General features: G+C 36.5%; 1 protein-coding gene across 1 annotated transcript in view; it reads right to left on the minus strand.

Moving 5' to 3' along the window:
• Positions 1-2253: 2253 nt before the first annotated feature.
• Positions 2254-26339, minus strand: part of DSE (dermatan sulfate epimerase) — a 71459-nt gene continuing 47373 nt past the window's right edge. The window contains exons 3-6 of the mRNA XM_012650155.1: positions 13257-13510; positions 9506-9745; positions 7011-7218; positions 2254-4965 (exon numbers count right to left, since the gene is read on the minus strand). Coding sequence (XP_012505609.1) covers positions 3210-4965; positions 7011-7218; positions 9506-9745; positions 13257-13510 — 2458 coding nt within the window. The 3' untranslated portion in view covers positions 2254-3209. The remainder of the gene's footprint in view (positions 4966-7010; positions 7219-9505; positions 9746-13256; positions 13511-26339) is intronic.

A 26339-nucleotide genomic window follows, 5' to 3' on the forward strand; every position in this document is an offset into this window, starting at 1 on the left:
CTTTGAGTTAGACCTTCACGCACCTCTCTAACTCCTTTTTTCCTTAATTAATCAATAACAAAAATGACCATATGCCCCAGTTTACTGAGTACAGTCCTGGTTTCTATCTGCTGTGCTGGAATAATGACTAATTGCTCCTCCTTTAACTCTCAAAAGTGTGCCAGTTTGGAAGATAAATTCCACAGCCTCCTACCCATGTAGTATTTCCCTAGAAATACAAAATACGATTAAATTAGATATAAATAAAATATATCTATTTCACATATAAATTCACTTTTAACCTTAAAATTTAACCTCTTGTAGCTTGCTTTCCTTTAATATTTGGAGAAATTTCAGATTCCTTTGTGAGTGGTTTGTAAACTAACAAGAATTTTTAAAAAAACCAAGGAAGTCATAATGTAAATTTTTCTTTTTGAAAATGTTATTCGGTATGCAAAATATTCTGTTAAAATATATTTTCTCATAACCTTAGGACATGAAGTACTTAAAAGCTATGACTAAAATGTTTGTGGAAGAATTAATTCAATATTCTACGTGAGACAATGAATTTTAATTGTTAAAACAGTCCCAGAACAAGGGCTTCCACCTGACTTTAGAATTAAAACCATGATCTCCAAAGAATGTTCTCTCAGATTCCAGGTCTCATCCACCGTCGTGACTGTTTATGAGCTAATCAGTTACAAGGGAATGTGCCTCTTCCACTTCACAGAGAAGCTCTGTACGCTAATGATTATCAAATTTTCTTCAAGTCTAGGACCAAAAGTCCCGCCAACACCCTGAACAGCAGCTCACATATTATCCAATGAACTTGAAACACTTCTTTCATAGTGAGCAGCATTGAAACAGATTTCATAATTGATTACTCGGTTTCAAGGGAGATTTAACATTGCTTGACTTTCTTGAAGTTACAAAGAGTTCCTTAGTTTTACTCAAATATGCATTATCCCTGATAGAAAACATGTCTCCTTATGAAGAGCTGTGATTTGTTTCAGCAACTTTTTTTTCATTTAACCACTGAAGTCACTGCCCGAAGAAATTTCTTTTTAAGTGAAATAAATACCAGGTCCACTAGAAGAAGAAGAAGAAGAAAAAAAAACATGTGATTTTAATTCATTTTGTTTTAAAGATACATGATTACTGTATTTTAAAAAATTAGTTAAAAAATGAGCTAATGTTAGACTGGGTCATGCTATGGTGACTAATGTATTGTCTAGCCTTAATCTAATGAAAATAAAAGGAAAGCTGGATTTGGCACTCACTTGCATTTTTCATCTCTGTTAGAAAGTATGCCTGAGTTTTGGATCAGAGATCAGGTTTGCTTGGTAGCCTCAAAGAGTAATTTTCCCTTTTTTAAAAAAAAAATTTCCTTTTGATCATTTCAGACAATTCATCCTTTTGAATGAGAAAGAGTAGAAGAGAGGAATGTTGAATGAGGTTAAGTAAACGGAGAATCTGTCACATAAAGCAAGTTTAAATCCCAGTAACAGCATCCATGCAGGACAAACGGAAGCATTATTCTTTTGAAAACATTATTCTTTTTAAACAGTGTGTAATGACATCCTCCCTAGAGACTCTCCATGAGAGAGGAAAAAAAAATACTTCCTCAGAAGTCATTTTCTTGATTCCAAGTACAATAAGTGAAGCACAGTTAAAAGTCAAATTTGTGTTTTCTTTATGTAAGAAGTTGAAAATTAGAACTGAAAAAAAGCGCTCACATAAATTTCTCTGATTTTTGTCTTTCGGTTATACACTAGTATTTCCATGAACCAAAAGAGCAAGTAAAGATTATAATTATTACTTTAGACTTATAAATCAGTGAATATGTCCTTACTGTAAAATTTGAGCCGAACATATTTCCCTATTTTCAAAGGAGAAATATATGACTCAAATATGCTGAATGTATGGCAATTTATCTTTAAGTTCCTTTTAAGAATATCATATTCTTATGCTCAAGTATAAACTGTGGATTATGTTTTCGGTATTCTATGCTGCTGTTACCTCCTGAGAACCTGATTAAAAATAATGATACAAATTTTATGTTTTTAAAAGGTTGGTGTTATTTAAATATCAGAAGTTGGCTATTGTTTTAAATGTTTAAAACATGTTCAAACAACAAAAACAAGCAGAGAAATTACTTCTTTTGATTCAAACACTACTTTATACATTTAATGAATGCATGTCCAAATAAAGATCTTTCTTCAAAGATTTCGGAAAACGTTAATACATTTTGAACACAATGGAACAAAGAAAGACACTACAGAAAAATCACAAATATGACCTGTTTATTTAGCAAAATAAACTTGAAGAAAGTTTTTTATTAAAAAAACATAAAAATCATATTCAAATTTTAGATTCCCCATCTTCTTTGGTATTGCAATCAACATTCAGGATATAAAATATTTTATTTTGAAAAGTTTAGTCACTGGATCTACAACAGTTTTCCACATAAGGAAAATACAATATTACATTATCTATAATTGTCCTAATTATTGAACAACCAATGAATGTCTATAAGCAACCACTTATATGTGTGCAGAGATCAGCCTCATCAAGAAAATATTCATCAATAGATATAAGTTTTCTATTGGAAATATATTTTAGGTTTTTAATGATCTTCTGCCATCATTTTTACTATGTTATTTGAATAGTCATCCAGATCCTATAGTAACAGATACGTTATGCACATAGCTAAAGAACTACTTCCCCAGGAAAGCTGACACCACCATACCAGGACTGAGCAACATTTATTTCTCAACAAGACTATACTATTAAAAAAATTTTCTGTATTTCTCAAAATTGTGTTCTTTAGTCTTTTCCATACTATAGTATCTGGAAATAGGTAATTGCATTAAATTAATATTAATAAAACCCAATTCTATCTAACTTGTTTTGTTTCTAAGAAAAATTATTACTTAAAAAACCAGACTTTTTGTTTTTTCTAAGAGTAGTATTATACGGATTGCTAAATTAGCAAAGCCAAACACTTCCAGAAACACCATGGGACAACCAAGCTACTCATTCCTTTGATAAATTCTTTGTCTGCTCCAACTCTGATTTCTCCATATCCCTGCTTTCTTGTGTGAAGATAACTTCCCTTAATTTGTTAAAATGAATCTGAGTAAAAAATCCAATCACTGGGGCATCGAATTTTTTTTTTTTGCATAGACTCTTGTGATCACAAAATGATTAAGCAGTTCATAGCATCAGTGCTAACACTGCGATTGGGAACAAGAAGAGTACAACCACAGTAAAATACAGCTATCTATTAGGAGGACTGCATAAAGACATCTTTGGCCATGTAGGCTCTGGGCCCTCTGGAAATAAGTCAGCTGCATTGCCAACATGACAAAGAAAATAGCAATGTTCAGAATCAGGAACAGTCTGGTATACGAAGCAGAGAGTGATGGGGCTCTGCTGTGAGTAGCTGTCACCATCCGTGCCTGTCCAAACCGGCCTTTCATTAATGCCCCGTTTTTATGTCTCTCATATGTTACATCTGCAAAATCTAAAAGGTCTTTCATTTCTTCATCTTCATCTATGGGTAGTTCTTTCTGTGCCAAAATCTGAGCTTTTTGTCGAATCTTTTTCTCATTGACCTCAATTTGTGCAAAAATATCAGGGACAGCATCCACAAATTTATAGCGTTTGCCTGCCCTTCGGTTTTTCTTTGACTTGCTTTGCTGCTGTTGCTGTGATATGGCGAAAATCCTGTCGATGGCCTCCTCAGTCTGTCTCTTATCGGAAAATCTCAGCAGGCGCTCAGCAGTCTTCCTAAAGCTAGCTGTGTTCCGGACTCGGGACAGTATCTGTTTCTCCAGCAGCTGGAACACCGGCTTAAAATGCTGCAGGTTCTGTTCCACAATAGCAGCGTAGTCCCTCACCTCAGGGACAATGGTGCTCTTGATGGCTGAATTCCGGTCAAACAGAATTTTCTGACGATCTGCAATGACCTGTGCAAAGGCAGACTGTCCTGTGGCCTCACCTGTCCACAGGTATGTTGCATAGGCATGTTCACTGGTGGCTATGAACACATCCAGTTGCTGAGAGTCTCCGTGGATGCTGAAGCTCTGCACATCAATGGATGGCCCTATGAAGAGGTAAGCTGCCCTGGTGACGGGACTTCGGAGGTGCATGGTGACATTCACATAGTTTGTCCCATTGTAGGGATAGCCCCGAGGGTATGTCACTGAGGCAAAGGTTGCTTTCTCGCTGTAGCCAGTATCATCCATCCAGTACATTTTATAGAGCCCATCTCGCTGCCTGATGAAAGCCCCATGGACACCATCTACCACTGTCTCCTCAAAAGGAACATCCACATTGTGGAAGAAGCTTGCTGCTGTTTTGAGGGTGCTCTCCTCTCCCAGATGTATTTGGTCCACAAGGAGAAGAAGCTGTGGATGTAGGAGAATCAGATTCCTCTGAACCTTCCTAAGATTCAGCTGGGGGTTATAAGCTCCCACACCTTCTCCTCGGATGAAAACCACCCCATTTTTCTCCACTGCTGCAACCACTCTCCCCTGACAGCTAGCTGCCAGGTCATGCTTGTATTTAGACCATTTTGATGAGCAGTCTTCTGTGACCTGACCCTCCCAGGGAGAAAAGCAGCTCTTGGACACAGCTGGCGAAAACATCAAAACATTGTTGAAAAAAGTGTACTTTGGCCCATAGAGAGCCTCAGTAATAAAAGGCACACCATTGGGAGCAAAAGTAAATGAGTTTTGATCAGGATGTTCATGTCCTGCATTAAAATTTCTCCATCCTCTGATCCAATCTTTGTATTTGTTTCTGTGGACAATATCATATATTGCACGTCCCCCAAGTTTTCCTGACTTGAAGGAAAGGAAAGATCTATTGATTTCTGCAGGCAGCGCACTTCCATAAGTCACAACACCCCAGTCTTCAAAATAATGCAGTGTAGGGGTGCCAAAATCTGGAGGAGGAACCGATTTCAAGCTGGCATCATACCTGAAATTAATTTTAAAAAATTAAATGGTTTACTGGTCAAAGTGAAAATAACACATAAGAACTGTGATGCCACATGGTAACGTGTCTGGAAGAAACAACACGCAAATGCTACCCAGAGCACTGGCAGTGTAGAGTGTATTGAGGACATTCTGAAACCACCCACAGACAATCAGCATGCACAAGGGGAAACCGCTGGTGATTGGGAGAGGAGCATTTCTTTGTAATTTGTGATCTTTGGGTTTGGGCCTGAAATTTCTATTGCTAGTCTCTACATGGACCTCCTTCACTTGACGATTTCAGAGCGGCCACCCAAACTACCGGGGCTCACAGATCTAAGCACTTCATCCCAATTTCTAGTTGAGGGGGCTCCTCTTTTAGGAAACCCCATGTTAGGATCTGGACTCTAACAACCCTTGAGTTGTAATAAAGTACTGGTCTGCAGGAACTGATATTATTGAATGTTTGGCTTTGAAATCAGTTCTTCCTCCACATTTTTTTTCCTCTAGAAAATTAATTGAAATAGAGTAGAACTTCACATATTAGATAAAATTTATTGCCAATACTACATCTAAGAACATAAATGGATGAAATGAAATTCCAGGAAACTGTATAATATTGGAAGTTTCATAATTGTGGCTGCCACTGCCTAATCAGATCCAAAGGTTTTATTTTGTTTTAATCTGAAGATACCATGAGAGGCCGGTTAGCTCAGTTGGTTAGAGCGTGGTGCTGAAATAATCTGAAGATGATGCCATGCTTCTTAGACAATAAATGGCTTATTTCTATTTATGATAAATGTTTATTATTAGCTCTTATACACTTTTCTCTAAAGTAAATAAATCACCTATGGTAGAGTTAATCTTATTGGGTTTTGATTTGGGCTGTTTCATTTGTTATTCTAGAGTCTCAGTTATAGAACATTAGAAATTGTGTCTCTACTTAGGTCTAGCATAATGTTGCCTTAATGTGATTTAACAAATATAGATACCAGCTGAATTGGCCATCCTTCTCTCAGTTTTTGGTCAGTTTGCATATTCCTGTCAAGGCAGGTTTTTAACTAAGTTAAACTTAGCATTAATGTGACCTATATATTAATCTGACCTATTATATTAATCCTATAGTTAGCTTTATAGAATTCTCTTGGTTGAATATTTATGGGTAACACTACCAAGTATTACTTTATACTTAAAAGGACTCAGGAATAGTTACATGTTAATATGTCTAGTTTATCTGTGAAAATAGTTTTTAAAAATGTTGGTTAAACTATAGACAATTATCACTTTACTAACATTTTTACTCCTTAATATTTAAAAATTTTTGAAAATGAATAAAGAGAAGCAAATCATAAGAAAGTTTATTTTGGAGTTGAATGCAAATTTCAATAGCTTGAAAAGACATCAGGAATTAATGATTATCCAGTTCCCTGTAATTTTTATTTTAACTTATTGGATGCCAGCAATATATTTGGCAATACTTAAAAAAGGAGACCCAAGCTTCTCCTGAGCTTAAAAGATTAAAGCAAAAAAAATTACACGGTCCTTTTAGTATCAAAGTGAAGCTGTCAAATACTGTCAAACACTTTTAAAGACTTTTGAAAATTTAGTAACAGCTTTGCTCGTAGAAGATTATAATGCTCCATTTACCAAAACAAAACAAAATATTTTGCCACTTTTTTTTGGTACGATTATCAGAATAACCCAGTCTAAATTTTGTGGTTTTCTCTTTATATGATTTAAAAAATGATGTAAAATCAAAACATGTTTATCCATGAAACAGTGCAAGCCTAGGACATCTCTAATATAAGAGAATAAAAAAATGCAAATAGTAATTAGATTTTAAATTTAAAAAGAAATGTTTCTAACAGAATTTCAAACACTGCGATATGAGTTGAACTGAAGTTGCATGTACATAGGTGGCATGGAGAAAGGATTTAAAAAGTGTTTTAGATTAGTTTTTCTTTTTAAACACAAAAAACTAGTGTCCAGAATGAACAGTAAGTACCCTTGGCTACCATTTCTCTTTAAACCCAGCCCAATGCATCATACCAGAGAAATTCTGTGTGCAGAGTGCACCAGCGCTGTCCTTTGGACGGTGTTCCCGGACCTTCCACCACACGGTTCCTTCTGATTTGGTCAGCCAGCCAGTTACCACTGCCGTTACGCATGACAAATTTATCCAGGAACACTAATTGGCTTTCTGGACCATAAAACCAGTTGTAATTTGAGTCTGCAATAGCCACAGTCCTTTGAAACCCTAGGGAAAGAAGTTGAAAGAAGTAAGATAAGTTTAAAACTTCACACTTCTATCCAGATCTAAACAATGATTTTCAAACCTAGTTGCAAATTAGAATCAATTGTGTAATTGATTGGATAAAAATCAACAAAACCACAATGTCCACATTCTATCCCAAGTCAATTGATCAGAATCCCTCAAAAAGTCTTCCAAAAATCTTGTGTGCAAGCTTATATTTGTTATGTGGCTACTTGTCATTGGTTACGGAAGTGCTACACCTATTCGAGTGTATGTATATTGCCCACCTTCCTCATTTTCCAATGTCCATGGCATGTGCAATTACATTTGCATACGTACATGGGGTATCCTGTTTGCACAGTGAGTTCCTGAACCTGGAATGAGCACTAGCTGTCCCACAACTCAACCTGCATTCTGGGCCAAGATAATAACATCAGGTGCTTCAATTTGGTTTCCAGTGGAGTGGAAGTTATAGTCTATATATGGAGAGTTCAGGGGAGAGACTGAGTTTCTATAGGAAGAAAACTTAATTCCCAGAGAAGCTCCTACCAGTATGTACTGTGGGAAGTTAAAGGAGAGAAAATGCAAAGATCAGAAAGCCAGGTATCATTATTGGAATAGGGAAGAAAAATAAAAGTAATGTTAAGACTAGATATACTCCAGTTTCTTGAAAAAAGGAGCAGTATGGGAGAAAATTCTGGGCCAGACAGAAAATCGCCACTAGAATATCAATTGTAGAAATAAAAAAAGAAATGTAGTTGAAAACAGACTAACTTAACACAGAATCTCTTCTAAAATGCTCCCATGACTGTATTTACACAATTTACAGCTAATGTTTTTGTTCCTAACAGTTTAGTAATATTCCAAGTAAACCCTATTATATAAAATGCAATTTTCTGAATCTTCTACTAGTTTATGAGTTCCTTGAAAGTAGAGGATGTGTTGTTTTATTCTTCTTTCAATCCCCTGCCCAGTACAGTGCCTGGCAAAATAGATGTTCAATAAAGTTTTGTTGAATTAACACCAACATATAAATGCTCCTCTTAGAGGTGTTCGTGTTGTTTTTTCCAGCTTTGGAAACAGCCACATACACAGCTCACAGCAGACACAAGCCCTGGTGTGGCTGGCTGTTAGATCTCAGCTCAAATTACAAAGCACTGAGACCTCTTAAAGGTCCCTTACTTTAGACCGCCTTTGTTTACCAAGATGAACTGCAAAACAGGCCTCTCCTCAGGAGGATCGCTTGGGCCCAGGAGTTTGAGGCTGCTGTGAGCTAGCCTCACTCTAGCCAGGGCAACAGAGTGAGACTCTGTCTCAAAAAAAAAAAAAAAAAACAAAACAGGCCTCTCCTGCATGTCTAAGAACAAGCAATAAAGCAACGTGGTTCTGAATGTTAAGTCTCAACTAAATCTTAAAATGGTTCTTTTGCTCTGCAATATTTTTTGGATAATACAATAATGGAGATTCTATCTAATCCATATGTATACTACCCGAGCAAAAAGATTTAAATATTGGATTCTTTGTTGTAGGTCTAGAGCCACTATCCAAAAATTGCATTTCCTGGGGGGCAAAAAAATTGATCCTGGTGAAAATTTACCTCCCCAACTTTTTCTAACATCTTTGTCCTATTTTAGAAATAAGGACAGTTGCAAAGCTCTCCTAGAAATGAATAAATTATCAAATCATATACATCTTTTGTTTAGAGCTAGTTTTCTTAGAAAGAAATTACGAGTTTTACAGCAATTGGTTTTTTTGTTTAATTTTCTATATTCTATACTATTTATTTCAATAAAATATTTTTTAAAATACTAAAGTTCTAACTAAAACATGTAGGTGTAATTTTTTTATTTTGAATCATGTGTGTTCAGTCTGGAAGAAAAAATTAGAAACTAAAATCTAAAATAAGATTAATTAAGGGTCACATATAAAGGAAAACTGACATGTAGTCATAACTGTTTATATTTTGTTTAGATTCATAAAAATGAGTTTAAATATATATTCAAGTTTGTACATATACAAAAATAAAAGTACCATGGCAGCTAGAAATTATATTTGCTCCATTATGCTCCAAGCTTTACCGTACCTAAATTACAAATGTTCACATTAGCTCCCCAAATGTTCTGGCTATATACAACTCTTGAATTCAATTTTTCTTTGATTTTAGAAAAATCCCTTTAATTTCAATATGACAGACCCACAGACCTCATTTCCTTTCCTAATTTTGCTCATTTTCATAATCAGAAAAAATTATAATAGTTTAATATTTTCCACTTCTGACTCCTCACAATACCTGGCAGGATGGTTCTATACATAAATGCAAAGTGCTGTTTAAGCCATGGATGGCCAAAGTGGTTGATGTCAAAGTGCCTCTGCACGAGAAACATATACTGGAAGAGTGATCTAGTGGTGTAGCTGCCATATGCAACTCCTTCATAGAGAGAGCCGTCTGTCACCTCTCGGAGCAAGACCAGAGATTTCTCCATGATGCTCAGAACTTGTTTGGTCCATAAGTAGGCTTCCTGAAGATACCCTGAAGGATGAAAACACATGGAAACAATGACTAAAAACTGTAACAAAGCATAAACAAAAATATGGCAAAAGAAAACCCTCTGAGTTATCTGACCAGTTTATATTACAAATTGCATTTGGTAAAACTGTTACTTGTCAATGTTATAAATAACATCCTGTTAATCAGGTTTGTGATGGGTCCATGATGCAAGTTAAGAAGTTCTTGAACACAGATCATTTAAGAAGTGAAGATAAACCCTTAAATGAGTATGGTTTTCTAATCTTTAAAAAAGTGAAACTATATCACATATAAGATCACAAATGCATATAACTTTATGTTTGCAAGAAAAGATTTGTATATTGAGACTTCTATTCAATTTTCCTAAAAGAAACTACTTGAAAATATTTTTTGAAGTTTATCGCTTTAAAAAACTTGCACCATTGTTTTATAGGATTTGATTATAGGCTGCAAATACTATAAATGCTAAATGAACAGTCTTCAGTTAGAACTGTCATTAGAAGACAACCTCTCTCCTGCTTTATGTGCTTTAGATTCCACAGCATCTGAAAAGGCAGGACAGCAGGGCCGAGAAACCACTGGGGAGGCAATCTAACGCTGACAAAATCAACTAGGAGTCCTGAACCTGCCAAAATGAGCTACAAGATTTTGTCCAAGCACTTCTTTGACCTGTCATATTTTTCAATCTCCCCACTGAAAATTAAAAGTCTAGAAAATTTTATAAAATCCTTTTGACTCAGAAATGCTATCTTTCTAGAATTCTTACATTTAGGTAACAACTCCTCACATTTCTATAACACTTATAATTTACACAGCACTGGACAGAATCTTACTTAATCCTTTTAACAACCCAATTATGCATTATTAACCCCAAATTATAGAAAGGTTGACTTGTTCAAGACCTCTGGCACATGACTAAAAATGAACAGAATTTTGATACAAACCTAGGTCTTCAGATGTAAGATTTAGCTTGTCTTGTTTGCTTGTTTTAAAACACACAACCCCTGCGGATAAACTTAAGCTTACTGCTTCCCAGTATGGGTGAAGTCGTATTGCTTTATTCTCACAAACATGTGTGTATCATCATCAGAGCTGACCCTCTACCATGGCCTGCCAGGTGTGCCGGGTGTGGGGCTTCCAGAGGCCCAGGTCCCACCAGTTCTGGGTCTAAATTCAGGTCTCAGGCTAAGACACGACTCCCATGTCATGGAGGCAGCATGGCTTTTTCAGGCTTGGCTATGCAGAGGTGACTGCTACTTGTATTCCTCCTTCTGTCACCTAGCATCGTACCTGACATGCCAGTCTTGTGGATTTCAATTTCCATTCTCTATCATTCAGGTTTAAAATTCCAATCACCTTCATCTTTTTCCTCTCTGTGTCCTCCAGCTCCAACCAGATACCAATGTGACTGATGTCTAATGTCATACCACTGTTTCCTGGATATCACCTTACCTGATTTCCTTATTTGTTCCTTATAACAACCCTCTTCAGGAGACACGTGGCAATGTCTACCAAAACGCTTTGTAAACTGCAAACCTTTGTCAATGCTAGGTACTGATTTTGTTGTTAATTGAAGCAATGCCCTGTATTTTCCCACCATTCACACTCCTTGCCTGGAATGTTCTTTAGTATCTTCACTTATCTAAGTCCTACCCATCCTTCAAAGTTCCTTGAACCTTCCTAAACTCACAGAAAGAACATTGTTCTCTTTATTTCAAACTTAATACACTTATTTGATATTTAACCATAAGGCTCTTCATGACATCCTTCCTTCCACTCTCTGGTGTTATTGTAACAATTGTGCAATCATTTAAACATTTCACACCCGTCTTCTTTCCAAGCCCCTTGCACGTGGTCCTTCTGGTCCCGGCATACCAAACCTTACGCAGTGTTGGTAGAACAGAGGAAAAATCCTAATTCTCTCACTTTTGAAAAATTTCACGAGCCCAATAAGAACTACATGTGCACTCTAAGCTTCCTCAGTCAGTATCCACAGGGCTGGCCTAGAGGACATGGAAGTATTCAAATAGCCCAGCCACGCTCCTAAAGTCAAAGAGTGTGCCAAGAAAGCTGGGACTATTAGTCTGATTATTAACTGAGATCTGCAGGACCAGAGATTTCACCCCTCCTTCTGTCCAGTCTTCTCTTAAATGTGTGTACTACTTATGTGGGGGCTCCAGAAGACTGTGTATCAGAGCCACCATGACTTTCCTTAGAAAATAAATGCACAGGAAAACTCCTGCCAGAGGAGAATGACATATTTTGACCCAATTCAAACCAGTATTTCAGAGGTGTCTGCCTATTTGGAATGATTTTATCTGTGATGAAGAATGAAGAAACAAATTCTATTCTTGCTCTTAAAGAATTAAAAACTTTTTTAAGGGAATACAACTATAGTAGTCTAAAATCCAGGACCCCAAGCTGGGATCTGGCTCACTCCAGGGTTCCTCTCACCAGATGATGTCTTTTTATGGGCCTTGGAGTTCATAAATGGTTTGAAAGTGGGTTCTCACATTGTTTGCATTTTGATTTTTTAACTTTGTTTTTATTTTTGTGAGAGCAGGGGGCAAGAGCAGCTAGGATGAAAATTCACCCTCCTACTTAGCTTTCATTAAATTATTATAAATTGGATTTCTATTGTGAGAGAGGCAACAAAATACAGTGGAAAGAGATTAAACTTTGAGGTTGGCCAGAACTGCGTCCAAATCCCAGCTACCTTACATGGTTGATGTGAGAATTACATAAAATACGGAAAAGGACTAGCACATGTCATGTGTTCAATTAATCTTAAGTTTCTTTTCCTCTAAGACCTAACTAAAAGTTATGGTTGATGTGACAGGGGAAAACGCTAGATTTGGGTAAAATCTGATGTTGAGTAATTGATGAAATGCTTATTAATTCTTATGGGAGATGTAATCGAGAGTTAAATTTTGTTTTATTCCCTAGCTCCAATTGTGTATTTAATATATAGATTTGCACAGGAGTTGTAATCAAGTTAGGGTTACAAGAACAAAAAAAGTAATATTGCCAATTATGTACTATATTAAAGTAGCTATATAATCACAAAAATGGCTTCCAATTTTGATGTAAATAATCTAGATTGGTTGTTCTAAATCTTTATGAAAAAAAGAATAGCGGTGTTATGATTCACACCCATGTGCTAGGAATATTCACTTCAAATAACAAACCACCTGTTCAGCTTTTAAGAACTTCACTTATTCCAGGCTGGCTGTCTTCACTGTCAAAATTCTCTGGAAAACTCAATATTTATCACTGACCCTGTACTATGAGGATATAGCCTGGGACAATCTAAGCCATAATTAGATAACCTGTAGACTAATATACTAGCGGAAATTAAGGAAGAGATGCCCTAGGTATTACTTCATCTCATGGCCTTAGTTAGGATCCAAGTATCAACATGTACCTAAGAACAGTTACAGAAACACTTTGCTCACAACATGGCAACTCTGACTGGCATCAGCTCAGACGTCATCTTGGCTGTGCACACACATACCTTGATTCATCAGCACGAGACTTCCTGTGAGCAAAGCCATGCAGTTGGTGGGCTGATGGTTGTGTAGGTATTGAAATCCCCATCCTCTCCTGTAGGAAGTTTCATACATATACCCCGAGGCATTGGCAATCACTTCAAGAAACTTCTCCTGCTGTGTCTTGCTCAGGTAGTTGTACAAGAAGTCATAAGCAGTGGCAAAACCAACCAGGGAGTGAGCAAGCGGGACTTCATCCCAAGGAGCATCTTTCACCAACCTGTAAAGGAAAACAAACCATAGAAATGAGTTCATCAACACTCACTGCTTTCATCGCACTTCTTAAATGTCTATTTCTCAGAACTAAAAGGCACAATTGAAGATATAATCCAAGAGGTATAATGACACAGAATCGACTTCCCTCTACACAAGACAAAAGCATAAAGTTTGTCTCATGCGAAAATTACAGAGTTAACATTGTTCTCTTCCCAGGCTTCTGGCAACCTCATGATTTTGAGAATTTTTACTTTTGATGTTTTATTCATGATGAAAGGTAGTGGAATATATTCAAAGAGATCTAAAGCACAGAACAAGCAGTGGCAGGGTACAGCTCTCAAGTACCTATTCAACCAGGGCTCACCCTTCCCTTTTCTCTTGCATAAGAGGTTCTCAGTTCTACTCTTATGGTCACGTTACTGAGACAGTTGAGCATGTATATTCCATCTTATTTCCCATAGCTGGTCAATATGAAGGTATAGTGGTCTACAATCCATGACCTTTCAAGCTGGACAGACCTACTTGGTCAACACCATGGTGAGAACCATGGCTGAAAGGCTGATGTGACTGGGAGCTGATTCTAACTCTGAATTTCTACATCTCATCCTTTCCCCTAAAATGAACTACACTGCCTTTAAGGTCCTTCGAATATCTTCCTGAGAAGTCCAAAAGTTGATCTGTGATGTACTACATTGCCATTTTCTGGGAAGCCAAATTTCTGTTTGACGTTATTCTGCAAATATTTTAATAGTGTGGGGCCTACATTAAACAGGAAGCAAAAAAGATCTTTCACGATCAGAACTCTAAGGAATTATGTAGAAAACCCTTCCCATTGTTCAGGATATATCTGAGTAATCTCTAAGAGAGGGAAACAAATGAAGAGAGTGCTGTACCTGTGCGAGGTGAAAGACAGCCCTCAATTAGAGATTAAGCTAAAGCCTAACATTTCTATGCTGCGAACCTCCTTTGGCAATCTAGTGAAGCCTTGGCCTGTTTTCGAAATGCTTTAAAATTCATAAGACATAATATGTAAGAATACAAGGAAATCCATTATTTTGAAATATAATACATATATTTTTGTAAAATAATGATAAAAGTGCTTCTTTATGAAGGTATCAAATACCAACATTTAACAGCAGGGATAGTAAACACCATAATTTATAAGCGGTAATGAGCATAAATTTTGAAATGTTATAACAACTGTAATGTGATAGGAAAATATCTGTGATATTATCTATAACCAAGTTACAGATTCTCCCAATGCTATTACAGTTGGTTATCTCTATTCATGAGTGGAAGCAATGCTAGATTTCAGTTAAAGTTAGTAAAAGTTAAGATGCAGTATTTCCCCAAAATAAAACCTCACAGATATCAGTTTCAAAATACTTAAAAATGTTCTGAGATAGTATCTCTTTGAGATTATGTTCTTCCTTTAGAAGTTTATGCTAAAGAAGTGATTGTGGTGAGGCCTTTCCTGGTTACCTTGTCAGAATTTCATCACTCCCATCCCTAACTAACAATATTTCATTCCCCTTCCCTTTTTTTTGTCCCCCTAGGCAAATGTGTGTGTGTGTGCATCTTCTACTAGAATTTAAGTTCTCCAAGGGTAGGCAAGGGTAGGGTTTTTTTTTCTCTGTTGTATTCACAACTGGATCCTCAATCATAGAACAGTATGTGGCACATAGTACAATCTTAATACACATTTTTGGAAAGAAAGAAAAAGTGAAGGAACAAGTCTATAACTTATTGTCAGCCACACTGTTGACAATGATAATGTGATCATTATGAAGTCAGGAACTTGGGGGATGGAGGAATCCCTTTGTATTTAGTAATAATTTCAGTGATTGGTTAGCTGTACTGGTGATATAGCCTGGTGCTAAAAACACTGAGATTGATGAGTTTCTTCAGCATTTGGTCACAGACAAAGCTGCCTTGCTCTAGCCAGTCAGCTTTCCAGTGTGTGTGCAGTGTGTGTCCAGACTGTGAGAGTGGGAATTAATTCCCTACTTCTAGGAAAAAAACAACTCATACTGCATCCTCACTGCCAGGGAGTTGAGAACACTCTCTTCATTGACTCCTGGTGATCGGTGAGCAGGGCAGAGAAGCCAAGTCATTTGTTTCTTAGCCTTGTGTCATCGAACCGTGTCATGATGCATCTATAAATGACAGTGTGTACACCTAGCCATGATAAAGCTAGGTGTACATGACATCAGTAAACTGCTACCACCTACCAAACCCTCACATATATGATTAGCCAATGAGCTTATTATTAGAGATAATAGAACATTTTATATAATTATCACCTTTTGTGAAATATTGTTATGCAAATTTCTGTGAAAATTTCCAAGCCCCAATATATAATTTGCTTGTTTCAAGCAGTTTCCAATTCAACAAAACACTAGCACACAAATAAAAAAAGTTTATGGTACCTTGACGTTCATCCCTATGTCATTATGAAAGCTGGCCTGTAATAGCTATATTTCTAAAAGGTTATCGAAATCCTTTACCAATACAGTCTTACCCAGCCTCAGATACAAAGTGCAATTATGGAAGAAGCCATATTTTACAGTCATAGAAACCAAAGGAAATTTGCTCCTAGCTCATGGATGACGGCTGAGAAACTATCACATTCAATGTGATCCTGACCAATAGATCAATTCACTGGAAAAGCTGGTTAAGTGAGAAATCATAAAAAAAAAAATACAGATACTAATTTGTGAATTTTATTTCAATTTAAAATATATCCATATGTACAAACATTCACCAATCTTCTGAAGGCGAGTCAAAGCCTATTCTTTGAATAGGGGTCTACAGACGGACTTTCATTGTTCTTTCCTGCAAAGAACACACATAACACATCATCACAATTTCCAGCTTTAGTTTCTTTACAATACAGAAAGAAACTAAAGATACTTGAGAAAGGAATGTAGAATCTTTCCAGATTTTTATGAGTTTTTCCCTAATCTTTCACAAATCTCATCTACACTAAATCACGAGAGCAATTTTTTACAGTAAGTCATTCCAAAGCATTTAAGTTGGTTTTAGAAACATTAACTTTTTTTTTTTAACTCACACTTCATCTATTTACACAACATTATTAAAATTGTGTAATTACAGGTGTTAGTGGAACTGGCATTAACTGATTTGAGAACAAATACAGCTGATACTTGCTAAGCACAGAACTCTACTGGTGAGTAGAACAGAACGGAAATGAATGGCCACAGTAGAGGGCAGCCTACCAGCCTTGACATTCAGCATTCCATGCGAGTAGCCACCATGTTATACAAAGAATGGAAGTCAATTTCATTGGCAAGTCAATCAGGAGATCAGTTAAGAAAATTTGCACTATGTTCTTCTTTTGTAAGTAAGCTATACTTGCTCCCTTTAGAGTAACTGTTCTCAAAGTAAGGTCTGTGGGTCCCTGGCATCTCCAAGGGCACGTTCAGGACATCCACAAATAAAAATTATTTTCATAATAATATAAAGATGTTATATGTTGATATTTGCATTGATGATGCAAAAACAATAGTGGGTAAAAATGCTGGTGCCTTAGCAAGAATCCAAGCAGGGGCACTAAACTGCCCTAGTAGTCCTTGTATGATCTTGCACTGCCACGCACTCACAGTTTTAAACAAAAAAGCCCGCTTTACTTAAGAATGTCCTTGATAAAGTGGTAAGAGTGAATAATCTTAAAAGGTTTTAAAAATCTCAACCTTTTGAGTGTATGTCTTTTTAACGTATGAAATGGGAAATATGTAAAAAGTAGAATGAGTACCAAAGTATGAGTGTCAGAAGGAAAACAAATCACCCACTGAGTTGAGAGCTAAACTAGCTGTTTTTGTTTTTGTTTTTTCATGAAACTTCATTTTTACATGACAGAATGGCTGACTGACAAATTACAGTTGTTTAGATTTGGGTATTAAAGTAGGAGTTTTCTCAAAAATAAACAAGGCTGTCCTGCCAGTCCAAGGAAAGCTGAAAGCCTCTGTTGCCAATGACAAACTTGGAGCTTTTAAGCTGAAATAAAAATTTTGGAAAACTTGCATCTACTACTGAGAGCTTAAGAGCTTACAAATAATTAAAAACTTTTCTGATGAAATCAGTGAGAACATTAATGAATATGATTTATTTTTATATTGTATAACTAAATGGGTCAACATTTGGAAGACTGAAATAACTCAGTGAACATTCAAAATAACAAAGGCATGATAAAAGCCATGCGTGGATAAAAGTCATTCTAAATGGAAAATATACCAGTGGATTTTAAAGTAAAAAACTATGAAGAGTTCATTAACATGACTTTAGATTCCACACTCCAATTAATTTTTATGGAACCAGTATTTGTCAAGTTTTAGTGCTGTATCAAAGAAGAATATCCATAATTAACTGAAGAGATTATTATAATACGCCCTTTTCACGAACATATCTGTATGAAGCTGGATTTTCTTCATATACTTCAACCAAAACAACATATCCCAACGAACTAAATGCAGAAGTAGACATGCAAGATTTGCAAAAATGTAAAACAATGCCTTCCAAGTATTTTTTTCCAAAAATATAGTATTTTTTCCTAAAAATGTTATTTATATTAACATTAAATGAACTTATTTTAAAAATATTATAAACATGAATAAATGAATAGATATGTTTTAAACTTCTCAGTTTTAATTTATAATGTGATAAATTTTGATAGATACAGCCTAAATAAAACAGCTCTTTGATGTCCTCATTAATTTTAAGAACATAAAAGGGTCCTGAGTCCAGAAAGTTTGAAAACTCATGCCTACAATATTTTCAAAGGTGAATTTATGTGAAATAAATAACTTTTTTTTAAATGAGACAGGGTCTTATTCTGTCACCCAGGCTGGAGTGCAGTGGCACAATCATAGCTCACTACAGCCTCAAATTCCTGGGCTCAGGTCATCCTCCTGCCTCAGCCTCCCAAGTAGCAGGGACTTCAAGCATGTGCCACCACACCCAGCTAATTTTTTTGATTTTTTTGTTTGTTTGTTTTGTAGAGATGTAATCTCTTTACGTTGCCAAGGCTGGTCTCAAACTCCTAGTCTCAAGCCATCCTTCTGCCTTGGCTTCTCAAAGTGCTGGGGTTACAGGCGTGAGCCATTGTGCCTGGCCTGAAATAAAATAATTTGAACACAAAAAGAGCTATCGATTTCCTGGATTGAAAGGTTGGGTGTTGGTGGGGAAAGGCATAAAGTTTATCATGATTGTGCTATTTCCATGAATTAAGCTGTGACTATAAAAGGAAGAAATCGGCATAAATATCTTTTCAAAATTTAGCAGCCTCATTAATCACAATTTTCATAACAACTTTAAATGGACAGACTGCTTCTATTATCATAAATGCTTTCTGAACTATTTTCTACAGAGTACAACATTAGATAATCTAAGAAGTCTGGATTACTTAAAATTTGATAGCTTGTTTGATTAAATAACCAATAAAATGAAGTCTAATAACAATGTATCTACTTTTATTGGTATAGATTTGAACTAAAAGTGATCAAATGATTCTATTTTTAAAATTCTCATATAGTTTAAACATATACAGTCTATAAAAAATAATTATCTGTGAAAAGATTAGTATTTGGTATTACAGGATTCATAGAATATTGCTTAAATTTTTATACTGTTTTCTTAGCTCAGGCTGCCATAACAAAATACCATAGAGTGGGTGGCTTAAATAACAGAAATTTATTTTCTCAACGTTCTGGAAGCTGGAAGTCTGGGATCCAGGGTGCCAGCATGGCCAGGTTCTAGTGAGAGCTCTCTTCCTGGCTTTTAGAGGCTGCCATCTCACTGTGTGCTCACACGACCTTTCCTAGGTGCATGCATGTGGGCAAAGAGAGAGCTCTCTGATGTCTCTTCTTCTAAGGGCACTAATCCCATCAGAGGGCCCCAGCTTCATGACCTTATCTAAATCTAATTACTTCCTAAAGCCCCTATTCTCTAAATACCTCCACACTGGGGGTTAGGGTTTCAACATGTATTTTTGGGGGGAGACACCATTCAGTTCATAACAACTATCTATTTCATTTACGTAAATACTGTTAAAATAAACATTTGGAATAAAAAGAAATTAGGAATTTAAAATCTAAGAGGCGCCAAGAGATCACTGATACTTATTTAAGTTAACTGACAATATATAAGAAATAAACACCAGAAACAATGGGACAGCTCGTAACTTCCTTTATTATGTTATCATGGTTCTTAGTCCTATTTCCTACACTTTTCAGAGCCTAACAATTTTATACCAGGCTTTTCCATATGTAGTTATGCTCTGAAGGCCATTATATGATCCATGGTGTAGGCAACTCTATGTATTTTTAAAAGTGTGTTTAAATGAGGCTCTACCATTTGTCATATCTTCCCAACAAAGCAGCAGAACTCAATTAAAATGGTCCATCTTCTTTTTCTCATTTTCAGAATAACATATAGTTTAATAAACCTATAAAATGTGTACCTTAGTAAATTCATAAAGTAGAAGAATTATGTTTAAAATCTAATTTTAGACACTACATAGCTATGGAACTACAAATTTAATAGAAAATGAAACAAGCTTTAAAAAAATTATGAATTTAAATTCATAACACAACAGTGACCTCTAGAAATTCCAAACTGTAGACTTAATGGAGCAGAGCTGCACCAGCTTCACACTGGCCAGCTTCATTGCCGCTGTGGCTACTGTATACACACCACACCTCTGCCTGCAGCGTGTATTTGGTCACACCACCAGAATATGCCAAAATAAGGTCAATTCTATTTTGAAAAGTAAATTAGTCTATTGGTTCTAAAACTTTCCTGAAGACAGCCACTTGATAGAAAGTCATTCAACTTTCAAGCAAATGCCTTTGTACATTGGGAAACAACCTCCAATAAGTTAAGAGAGTCATGTATCCTCACTCCTTTTAAAAACATGACGAGTGCAGTAGCGATTCATCTTTTTTCCTTTGCTTTAAATGTGAAAACTAACCATGAGTGTTAAATGTCAGTAATATGTTAAATTTTGTAAGTAATTCCTATAAAATTTAGCCAAAAGGAAGTGGATTTCTCACCTGTGTGGCCTCACCTGTAAAGCACACGAGGCCTTGGCAGTGATTTGCCAAGAGAACAGAGTAAACCTGGAAGATGGGGAGACTTGATCTAGGGCACTTTGAGTGGGTGCTCAGTAGTCCAAAGGGCATGCTGGCTAAACTCCGGCCTGGCTTAATGTCCATATTCAAAGTGTTTGATCAGGTAGCTAAAGGTTGGCGTTGGCGCCATGAAGCAAATGCAGTATTTATTGTTGGGAGGGAAGGGAGAAGTTGTGCTTCATGTTAATTAAGCACATAGTATATGCTAAACTCTTTACATACATCAGTTCATTTCATCTTCACAATTCACATTAGGTATTACACCCACATTTTATAGATCTTGAAAACAGAATTTGGATAGGAAAGTAACTTGTTCAAGATTACATAGTTAAGTTAAATGGTGAAGCCAAGAATGGAATCCAGAACTATCCGAATCTAGAATTGTTTTTAATTCTTCTTGGTGAGGGGAAGCACTGTGCTTTCAAAGTCACCAGTTGGCGAGAAGAACCTAGTCAGAGGAAAGTGCCAGAGTTAGTGGCGTTTCAAAGAGCTAGGCAGTAAGGCACTTAAGTGCTCAAATACAACACAGGGTTCTAAGCCTTGCTATTTTCATGACACCAAGGCAGAAACAAGGCATGAGATCTGAGAAAAGGGGAAGACGTTAGAAGATGAGATATTATGACTCTGTGCTCATATGGTTGCTCAGGGTCCACCCAAGGAACATGAGACACCAATCATGTATAATTCCTGAAACAACTCTTCCCTTCCCGGTAGACCTCTGATAAGCCTAGGGAACCTAATGCACTATTCTAGGTAGAGTCGGCCCAGGGGATTGGTGAGTCTGACTTGCATGTTCAGAACACGGGCCCCTTAAGCTGGTAACAAAGATTCTCTCTTTGACCAGACTCCAGTCAGGCTCCTCTGCTCCCTCTTCTTGACTAGGCCTCAACCTTGGTCTATGAAGACTTGAGCAAGCACTAACATAGTTTCTAACAGCTCAAGGCCATATCCCCAAAATGACCCTATCTTCCCTGAAGTATCTGCCCGAGGAACTCCAGGCTGCCAAAAAAAAAAAGTACTGTTTGTTCCAGCCAACATTTGAGCATAGGGTCTCTGTCTCCCAGTCTGTGTGGGAGGATAGACTCCTACCTTCCACAATGGCCAGTTAGCAGACACAGCTGGCCTAATCACATTCACACTAACTGACCTTTGTAATTTTTCACTTCCCTGGCCCTACTAAGCCCCTGCTTACGCACCTCCATATGCCTCCATTCTCCCTGTAAAACACTCATTCACCTCTGTACAAATCGAAGCTCAGATCAGTTTACGCTGGACTCTTTTCCTTATTGAAATAGTTATTACTGATTAAAATCTGTCCTTACTACTTTAACTAGTGTCCAGTTTTGTTTATCTTTGACACCGACCAGGGCTACAGTACACAGAAATGGACAATGAGCTTTCCTTTTTCAGCATCCTCTTGGGGAACCAAAGTACTTTCCCTATTTGAAAACAACTGCTAGAAAGTAAGAGTATGACAGAATGGGAATCGATTGTATATTAAGACATCTCCAGGGAAAATAACTTATCAGTCCTGAAATGTAAAAGAACATTCCTTTTCACAATCTATATTTCTATATTCATTAAATCACTAGATTTAATATAGCAGAATACTACCACTTAATTTCATTTTAATGCTATGAATTCAATATCCCAAATATTAAATTCTAAAATATAAAATTTAAGTCAGCTTGCCCCCATTCAAGAAGAATATTGAGGAGTCAAATATGCAAAAGCAGAAACTAAAAGAAACTTTTTTCACTTAAACGAAAAGTGTTCTAGATGATTTGTAGATAAAATGAATTAATCAGAGTATCAAATATGCCAAGTTTATGCAAATAAAATGTAGAGTAGTGTTGTTAAATGGGAAAAGGTATTACCAGGTCATTATTTCAATGTTTAACTCAATGACATGAAGTCTTATTATCCAAATATCTAAGTGTGCTACCCAAGAATAATCTTTTTAAATGGAATCAAACAACATTCATAATTATAATCCCTTTTAACTAACAAAGTGTGCTTTGGTCTAGTATTCAGCCTAAAAAGGTAAGAGGCAGAAACATGATAAGTAAAATTACTCAAATTTGATAATAAGACCTCTGTTTTGGTGGGATGGCAGAGCTCAAAGGACTACAGTTCAGATACGCTTACATATCAAATTCTAATGACAAATTGTGAAAGAATCTGTTGTGATGGAGAACTGAAAGGTCTCTTTCTGAGACCTGAAAGATGACAAGAGGGAATAACTAGATTTGTCTCTATTGTTCACAAAAACATAATCAAATGGTATTTGCCCATTTAACACTAACCGCCATGTGAGTTGTATTTAACTCACGCTATTTTCAAGCCTGGGGCCTCGTGAAGCATATGTAACTCACATATCTCTTTATCTTGAGCCAAGTGAACTATTTTTCAAGTTGCATATAACTCACACACAGAAAACAATAAAAAACAATAAATTTTTCATTAAATTAGAAAGGATCATTTTGTTTTCCAAGTTTATATTCTATTTTCATAATAAAATACCATGGCTCCAATGAAAAAATTTTTTTCTAGTGTGGCAGTCAATGTGTTAAAAAAGTCCCTTGGTATTTTAAATGTTTTACATTTATATGTGTAAAATGTAAAATATAAAATATGTTTCAAAAGTTCAGTTGGACGACTTGTTGATGTCATCACTTTAGTCAATGGCTATGCAAGCATCCGGTGATCAGGTGAGAAACCATACCTAGAAGCAGTAAATACGATTTTAAGAAAAAAATTAAAAATTCAAGAATAGCCAGAATGATTAGAAGGTGGCTAGTCCTGCCAGACAAGAAAACACAATTTATAAATGTTGGCTCTGACAGTAACTGATCAGTGATAATAATGGTGTGTACTTGATGTATTTATTTATTAAACATAAAAAATTCAATATAAATTTTATAATATATAACATCAAAAACATAGCATCTATTTTGAACATTACATGATTCAAGAAAGGTAAGCGGTCTACGACCAAGGATACAGATCTAAAGATTCTGACTCCAAGTGTTTCCCAAGGAAAAAGGTTTAGCCAAATTGTTAGCAACATTATACTGTAGTCAAAAAGCCCCGACCAATGAGCTGTTTAGAACAGGCAAAATAATGGTCCCTTCAAAGATGTCCACATCCTAATCCCCAGAATCTGTGCATACGTTACCTTCCATAGCAAAAGGCACTTTGCAGATGTGATTAAAACCCTGTGATAAGAGATTATCCTAGATTATCCAGGTAAACCCAATCTAATCACATGGGTCCTTAAAAGCAAAGAATCTTTCCTGGCTGTGGTCAGAGATGTGACCAGGGAGGACTAATTGGGAGTTGCAAGGTTGCTGGCTTTGAGGTGGAGACAGGGAGCCAAAAGCAAAGGAATGTACGTGAACTCTAGAAGCTAGGAAAAGGACAGGAAAAGAATTCTGCCCTAGAGCTTTCAGAAAAAAATGTAGCTCTACTAACACCTTAATTTTAGCCCAGTATATTAGACTTCTACAGAACTGTAAAATAAATCCGTGCTGTTTTAAGCCACGGTGTTTGTGGCAATTTGTTACAGCACCAATAGGAAACTATGAGTAATATAAAACCCCTTTCTGATATATAGTTAGACAGTCAAAGACTATCAGAGATTTGAAGAAATCCCACAATAAGACAGAAGAGCCCCAAATGAACAAAATGTTTAATGCAGCTTGGGAGAAATTAAATCAGCCAAGTGGAAGGAAATTTCAAAAGAAACTAACAAAAAGAAGCTCTTGAAATGAAAAACAAAATAGCAGGAAGGTAAGCTCAATAGAAGGGTTGAGACAAAGTTGAAGAAATCTTGAAAAAGGAGAAACATAAGATAATGAAATAAAAACAGGAGAGAAAAAAAAAAGGACTGGCCCAAGAATTTGAACATTTGAACAAGGAGAGAGCCAAAAAAGAAAATGAAGAAAAAGAAGGAAAAGAAATCCAAATATATTGAGAACATTTCCTAGAACTAAAGGGCATGAGCTTCCAGATTGAAAGAGTACATCAAGTGCACAGCACATGGCTGAAAACAGACCCAACCCAAACCAAGACACATCATCCTATAATTTCACAACACTGGGTAACATAGAAAAGACCCTAAAAGCTTCGGAGTGAAAAATCAGGTTTAATTCAAAACATCAAGAATCAGAGTAGGGGAGGCCAAGGTGAGAGGATTGCTTGAGCTCAGGAGTTCGACACTACCCTGAGCAAGAGTGAGACCCCATCTCTACCAAAAAGAAAAAGAGGAAAAAAAAAAAGAATGAGAGTAGGATCAGACATCTCAACAGCAACACAAAATGCTAGAATATGATGGATCAATGCCTCTAAAACTTGAAGAGACGATCTCAGACTATAATTCCAGACCCAGCCAAGCTACCATGTAAACATGAGGGCGGAATAAACACATACAGATATTATAACATCTCGAAATTTACCTCTTATAAACTCTTTCTGGGGAAACCAGTGGAGAATTTCTCCACCCAAATTAGGATGTATATCAAAAAAGAAGAAAACACAGAACATATGGCACAGGGAATCCAACACAAGAGAGAAAAGTATAAGTCAACAAGTATACAGCAGACTAGTGCTCAAGCAATCTATTCACTAGATCATAGCAGGTCAAAAGGCTGCAGCATCTTCTTCTCCAAGAAGATAAATTAACAAAAATGTCTTATTAAGGTCTTGTTTGAATGGATTGAAAGAAGATTTATGTAACTGTGTGAGAATCTGATAATTAGTGATAAATGTATAGAAAACTAACCAAATAAAACAAAAAAATTGTTACTGAAAAAGTTGTACACAAATTGAAAAATCACTATAATATACAATATGGTTCTGTTGTCAATAGCTTCTGCCTTGTTAAAATATGCAAACACTTAACATTCATCTCATAAAAATTATAGCATATCTATAAAATACAAGAGATCTTTATTGTAATTAAAATTATAACATATCTGTGTATGATTGAGAGCAATGATGCATCTTCAAGCCAAGGAATACCAAAGACTGCAAGGATTGCCCACAACCACCAGAAGCTAGGAAAGCAGCTTGAGAGAGTTTCTCTGTTGTAGCCTCCGGAAGGAATCAACCCTGCCGACATTTTGATTTCAGACTTCTACCCTCCAGAGCCATGAGAGAATAAATTTCTGTTACTTCAAGCCACCTAGTCTGTGGTACTTTGGTACAGCAGCCCTAGCAACAAATACACTAACATTAAACAATGTGACCTGCCACCTCCGTCATCTCGTACCCCCGCCCTCCACCCTCCTGCTGCTGCCTGAACACACATTACCCTTGGTTACCCAAGAACAAGCCCCTAGTATTCCGCCAACACGACATGCAAAAGGCAAAGAATTACCTGAAGTATAAAGTTATAAAATGTGAGGGACGCTTTAACAATGGCAAAAATAGGGCCTGGCACAGTGGCTCATGCCTGCAATCCCACCACTTTGGGAGACAGACCTGTGAGGACTGCTTGAGGCCAAGAGTTCGAGACCAACCTGGGCAACATAGTGTGACGCTTTCTACAAAAAAATTTTTTTAAATTTAGCCAGGCAAGGTGGTGTGTGCCTTTAGTCCCAACTACTCAGGAGGCTGAGGCACTAAGATCTCTTGAGCCCAGGAGTTCAAGGTTGCAGTGAGCTGTGACTGCACTGCTGTACT

The sequence above is a fragment of the Propithecus coquereli genome, unplaced genomic scaffold (genome assembly GCF_000956105.1).
Source record: "Propithecus coquereli isolate 6110/MARCELLA unplaced genomic scaffold, Pcoq_1.0 Scaffold313, whole genome shotgun sequence".
Taxonomy (NCBI): Eukaryota; Metazoa; Chordata; class Mammalia; order Primates; family Indriidae; genus Propithecus; species Propithecus coquereli.